This window comes from Eucyclogobius newberryi, unplaced genomic scaffold, assembly GCF_026437365.1.
Source record: "Eucyclogobius newberryi isolate DKJ021-1_F unplaced genomic scaffold, fEucNew1.0.hap1 SCAF_22, whole genome shotgun sequence".
NCBI classification, from domain to species: domain Eukaryota; kingdom Metazoa; phylum Chordata; class Actinopteri; order Gobiiformes; family Gobiidae; genus Eucyclogobius; species Eucyclogobius newberryi.
Genome location: NW_027315857.1, coordinates 4,365,713 through 4,371,723, shown reverse-complemented (window position 1 = coordinate 4,371,723; position 6,011 = coordinate 4,365,713). Strand labels below are relative to the sequence as shown.

At 50.3% G+C, this 6,011-nt stretch overlaps 1 protein-coding gene across 1 annotated transcript; it reads left to right on the top strand.

The window, feature by feature from the left end:
• The first annotated feature begins 328 nt into the window (after nt 1–328).
• Nucleotides 329–5,296, top strand: tmem88b (transmembrane protein 88 b). The gene is made up of 3 exons (XM_072459027.1): nt 329–411; nt 2,210–2,554; nt 4,995–5,296. The coding sequence occupies exons 1-3, from the start codon at nt 394–396 to the stop codon at nt 5,268–5,270; spliced, it is 639 nt and encodes a 212-aa protein (XP_072315128.1). The 5' UTR covers nt 329–393; the 3' UTR covers nt 5,271–5,296.
• The last annotated feature ends 715 nt before the right edge of the window (nt 5,297–6,011 follow it).

The following is a 6,011-nucleotide window of genomic DNA, read 5'->3' as shown; positions in this document are numbered from 1 at the left end:
TCTAGTCTCCAAACCACGACTTATCAGACCCCCCCAGCCCCTGTCCACCCCTCACCCCTGCACCAGGCCTGGATCAGAGGAGGAATGCATGAGATGGTCCACAGGAGGAGGAGGACCGGGAGGGGCTGATAAGCGCTAGTGGGTGGAGAGACAAGTGATGGCTGAGGAGGGAGACGGCGCTCACAAGTCCAAATACTTCTCCCCAAAACCTGGAACAGAGCAACAGCAAAGCAAAAGGCTCATTTTCTACAGCATTTTGAAACTTTCCCACTAAATCGCTGGCACACAGGAAGCGGAGCGCCACAAAGCACAAGAGAAAGTCTCCAAGAGCAACCAAAAGTGCGCCCCAAAGAAGCCGCCCGCCTCACCATCCTGGAGGGAGAGGAGCACCCCATGGAGCACCCAGCCGCTGTGAGTACTACACCCGGGCAGAGGGGGGACGCTCTGTAACAAAGCACAGACCAGAGATATGGGACCATTCGTCTGGTGGAGGTCCCTCCATGTGCTCTTATTCTGAGTGAAAGTTGTAGTTAAACCTCTACAAACATGTTCTTTGATCAGTTTTAGTTCAGTCCAATTTACACAAATCTACTTTTGCTGTAGCTAATTTATTCCTTTTGAATAAAAAATACACTGACCACGAGGACAAATGAATTATCAAAGTCCCATCGATCAAAGTCTGGGAGGAGCCGAGGAACACCCAGGAGTCCACACTTGAAACGGGGATGAAGAGCCTGGATCAGAGGCGTTCCTGTGGTGCACATGCAGATAGTCATCAGTTTCCTGACCGATAACACTAACCTCCACATGACCTGGAGATAAGCCTTGATGTTTGAAAAGATTCTGAAAAAGTACAGTGTGTTTTGTGATGTCGAGTGCATCCGGTCTGATGTCTCAGTGGAATATTATAGCCCAACGACAACTCTGTAGTAAAGTGTTAAGCACATGTTGCACCGTGAGATGGTCCCTGGTCCTCCAGCCGGGAAGACGTCCAGCTCAGGATTCTGAGATTTGTCCCCTGAAGCGCTCACTACATCTGCACCACCAAAGTGTTTAATGGTGCTGCAAAGCAAGAAACTGAAAATCACCACCAAACAGAGGCCCATCTAATGCTACATGTCCCTGATCGTTCAGGGTGCAGCGTGCAGCGTTCAGGGTTCAGGGTTCAGCGTTCAGGGTTCAGCGTGCAGCGTTCAGGGTGCAGGGTTCAGCGTTCAGGGTTCAGCGTGCAGCGTTCAGGGTGCAGCGTTCAGGGTGCAGCGTTCAGGGTGCAGGGTTCAGGGTGCAGGGTTCAGCGTTCAGAGTGCAGCGTGCAGGGTTCAGCGTTCAGGTTGCAGCGTTCAGGGTGCAGCGTTCAGGGTGCAGGGTTCAGGGTGCAGGGTTCAGCGTTCAGGGTGCAGCGTTCAGGGTGCAGCGTTCAGTGTGCAGGGTGCAGTGTGCAGGGTGCAGCGTTCAGTGTGCAGGGTTCAGGGTGCAGCGTGCAGGGTTCAGGGTGCAGCACTCAGGGTGCAGCGTTCAGGGTGCAGGGTGCAGCGTTCAGTGTGCAGGGTGCAGCGTTCAGGGTGCAGCGTTCAGGGTGCAGCACTCAGGGTTCAGGGTGCAGCGTTCAGGGTGCAGCACTCAGGGTTCAGGGTGCAGGGTGCAGCACTCAGGGTGCAGGGTGCAGCGTTCAGTGTGCAGCGTTCAGGGTGCAGGGTGCAGCGTTCAGGGTGCAGCGTTCAGGGTGCAGCACTCAGGGTTCAGGGTGCAGCGTTCAGGGTGCAGCACTCAGGGTTCAGGGTGCAGCGTTCAGGGTGCAGGGTGCAGCACTCAGGGTGCAGGGTGCAGCGTTCAGTGTGCAGCGTTCAGGGTGCAGGGTGCAGCACTCAGGGTGCAGGGTGCAGCACTCAGGGTGCAGCGTTCAGGGTGCAGCGTTCAGTGTGCAGCGTTCAGTGTGCAGCGTTCAGGGTGCAGGGTGCAGCACTCAGGGTGCAGGGTGCAGCGTTCAGGGTGCAGCGTTCAGTGTGCAGCGTTCAGTGTGCAGCGTTCAGGGTGCAGCGTTCAGGGTGCAGCGTTCAGGGTGCAGCGTTCAGGGTGCAGGGTGCAGCACTCAGGGTGCAGGGTGCAGCGTTCAGGGTGCAGCGTTCAGTGTGCAGCGTTCAGTGTGCAGCGTTCAGGGTGCAGCGTTCAGGGTGCAGCGTTCAGGTAGTGATCGTGTCTCTGTCTGCAGTTCATGATGAGAGTGGGCGGGGCCCTGGAGAAGGGCGCGCACCATCAGACTGTGGACCTCTCTGAAGAGCATCAGCACCCTCATCCGCTGCACCCTGTGGGCGCGGCGGGCAGGGAGAGCCCGCGGGTGGTCGTGCCTCCTCCGTACTCTGCAGCGGACAGTGGGGGGAGCGAGGGCCTGCTGGAGCTCCGGGACTCTCTGGACTGCTGGGCCTGCTCTGTGCTGGTCACTGCTCAGAACCTGCTCATCGCAGCCATCAACGCCTGCCTGGCCTCCCTGGTGTTCGGCTCCATCCTGACCCCTGCAGTGGTCATGGTGGTCTTTGGCTTCCTCTGCCACTCCACAGTAAGTCAAACCAACAAAGTCTAAAGTTTATATAGAAACAATAACAATAACGGTAAAGACATATCAGAGGTGAAGATCAAAGCACTGACCGCTCCAGGCACAACGCTCCGAGGTCAGCGTTTGGAATGACCTCATTTAAAACATGACAAATGTAATTGTTAAATGTAAATATTTGAGATGAAGCTTCTTAAGAGAGATTGTACTATTGTACCAGGGCGTCCAGCACCTGTCGCCCCTGTCGCCCCTGGAGACTGTTGCACATGTTTATTTAGTGGTGGGGGAAAGCGGAGCACAAAGAGAACATGCAAACTCCACATTGTGAATCGATCCCAGGACCTTCTTGAACCACTCCCACCATCACATTTGGACCTCTGCAAACACGCAAATGTTCTAGATACTTCCATGACTTAAACAGGTCATGGTGGATGTGCTGGATCGTACATCTGACCACACGTTTCACAATCTTAGATAAGCCACAACTCATTTACGTGGAACAGTTAAACTGCGGTTCTCTCATTTCAGACATAAAATGTTAACGTTTATTACATGAATTATGTCTAAAATTCTCTCAAACATAATGTTAGGTTAATGTTCCGTGAACAGTAAACGACATGTGACGACTGGAGCTGCCACCAGGTGGCGCCAGACTGTCTGCTTTGGTTTATTATGAATATGAAAACGTTCATGTCACAGACGTGAAAAAGATGCAAGAGTCACACAAAAGATGAATTGTTACATAAAATAACACACCACAAATAACAGAGAATACACATCGTTACTGAAGATTCATAGAGTTCGCCGCTTTGACCGCCCTTGGTACAAAAGAGCTCCTAAAGCCGATATTATTCTAGATCTTCTTCCAGAAGGTCATAGTTCAAAGGAAGAGTCCTGGATAATGTGCGCAGCCTTTTTCCTCAAGAGCTCTTCATAGACTCTGCTCTGGGGCCTCTGGGGCCTCTGGGGCCTCTGATCCTGGAGCTCATGTTCACGATGGGCAAACTGCTGCCCATCGTGAACATGAGCTCCAGGTTCTTGCTCTGCTTAAGTTTCCACACCACATCAACATGTTTACACTTTCAGTTTGTGTAACAATGACATCCTTTGTGTGCGTTCCCCGTGATCGTGCTCCTGCATCGCACACGCTCCCGTTCATCCTGTCACAACAAGGTCCCTCTCTTTATTCAGTCACTCATTTTCCACCGCTTTTTCCCATTAGGGGTCGCGGGTGATTATCCCAGTGACTTTGGGCCGTAGGCGGGGTACACCCTGGACAGGGTCTTTATTTATCTTTTATATATTTGGTATAACGGTTGTTCTGATTGATGCTAATCCTGTTTCTCAAAGTCAAAGGATTCTTTTAACATATTAAAGCTTTTAATTTGATTTTCTTTTACAACCTGTTACAAACCCTTTGAAGCTCAGATCTATGCTGTTATGTGCAAAATAATGTATTAGTTCTTTCCAGGCCGTAAGCACAGATTGTTCTGCCATAAGACTCGGCCGCTTGTCCTCTGCCAGTCAGGCCTGCACAGGAGCGCACGGCACCGCATTACCCTATTTCAGATCTGAGCATTGCTGAACTCATTTGTCTTTATTCCGCTCAGGTTCAGTCCAGGTTTTGCTTTGGTCACTTGGTCTTGTGTGATTGGCTCCTGCTGTGAGTGGTGCTCGCCTCATGTGACCCACGGCTGACACAGGGATTATGTGAGCCTGAGCTCCACTCCTGGCACTGTCCCCTCTGCTCCGGGTCCTGGCTTTAGAGGTCTTTATCGGTCAAGCTCGAAAAACGACTTTACATTGGTTTTGTCAGAAATAAAAACATTTAAGTGGAAACATCAGTGCAAAACGACAACAATAAAACATGATTTTCACTTTTTGCTTGTACACTCCACTCCACATTTGAATAAGGCAAACAATACCTGCAGATTTATAAGTCAATTGCAAGTGACTTAACCTTTTACATTGAAATTGAATGTTTAGAGTAGGAAAATAACTCGAATCAAGCGCAGAGGACAATACTCGGTGCTGATGAAGTGTCGTCCCTCATTTGTCCATCAAACAAAACCTTTGAAATGCAGTCACTACCTTTCTTTCCTCGATTTCCTCGAATATAAACAGAAATAAAAGAATGAACATGACCAGAAAGCAAGAGCAAAAAACACACACACACAAACAAAATAATAGTTATAATATAATACTTATATTAAATATAATAAATCATCAATACAAACTGCACGTATGACAAAACATACATAAAATGACAGCACATGTCCTACAGACAGCTCGCATTTAGCCCATAGTATATCAAAGTCAAGTTTTTTCCCTCTGATGTCTGTTACTATTGACTTTGATTATTGGTATTGACATCTGCATTAGTCATTCACATCAAATATTGTATTGGTGGGGATAAAATCCAATCTCTAACCTTTCGTGCTCTCAGGTGCGGCCCCTGGGCTCGGCCCCGTACTGCTCGGAGCTGCTCACAGATGGGGGCTGTGTGGCCCTGCTGGTGGTGGGCTTCCTCCTCATGACCCCGCTTCTGGTGCTGGCCCTGGCTGCGTACTGTCGCCTGGCCCGACACCTGCAGCTGGGGCTCTGCTTCATCCCCTACAGCCGAGCCGTCTACAAGAACCTGCCCGCCGCACATCACAGCCTGGGCCCCTGCTGTGGGGACCGCCCAGGGCCCCATGCTACCAAGGCCAAAGTCTGGGTGTGAGAGGCACCGGCCGCACACCACGAAAAAAGAAAACTTGCATAATGTGGTTAAAATGTGACAGTTGCATTCAGGCGACTTCCCAACAGAGCTGGAGGTCAAGTCGGAATTCTCTGGTGGAATTTGCAGTTTTACCTTTAACAGAAAAACTTAAACACAAGGATTTGGTTTTTCAGTTTGATCTTTGGTTTCTAAACACAAAATTCAACACAAGGTTTAGAGTGCAGTGTAAATGATTTAGCTTTATTTTACATGACCTGGAAGTTGTTTCTGTGTGGTGTGTTTCAAGTTTGGGCCTGGTTGGTTTAGTCTAGGGGGACGGGGGGACAAGGGGGACGGGGACACAGGGATAGGATCCATTCTATGGGAAGGATATTTAGCTTTCAGCTGTGCCCACTCACATGAACAAGGCCCAGCGTAGTGGGTTCACTCGCTGCAAACTTGAGCCCAGTTATGTCAGGGGATTGGAAGGTCTTTCCCCGTATGGGCCTGTCCCAGTCTGCTCGGACTAAACTAAGATGGGCCCAGGAGGCGCTGGATGCACCGCAACAGCTCCATGAGCCAATCTGTTCTTTGTGAGGAATGATGTGCAGTTTCATGTTGTACATTCACCTTTGCACAGCAGTATTGTCCCCGGACTGTTGCTCCTGCAGAACTCTTCTCTCAAGTGCCACTCAATTATGGGACTTCAATCAATTACAACAGGCGTCTGTGATGTATGCACTGTACAGCCTCCACACTTCC

Excerpts from the sequence above, each read along its gene's own strand:
- tmem88b (XM_072459027.1), top strand. Across the intron at positions 2,555-4,994 it reads GCTTCCTCTGCCACTCCACA|GTGCGGCCCCTGGGCTCGGC; the intron begins GTAAGTCAAACC and ends TCGTGCTCTCAG.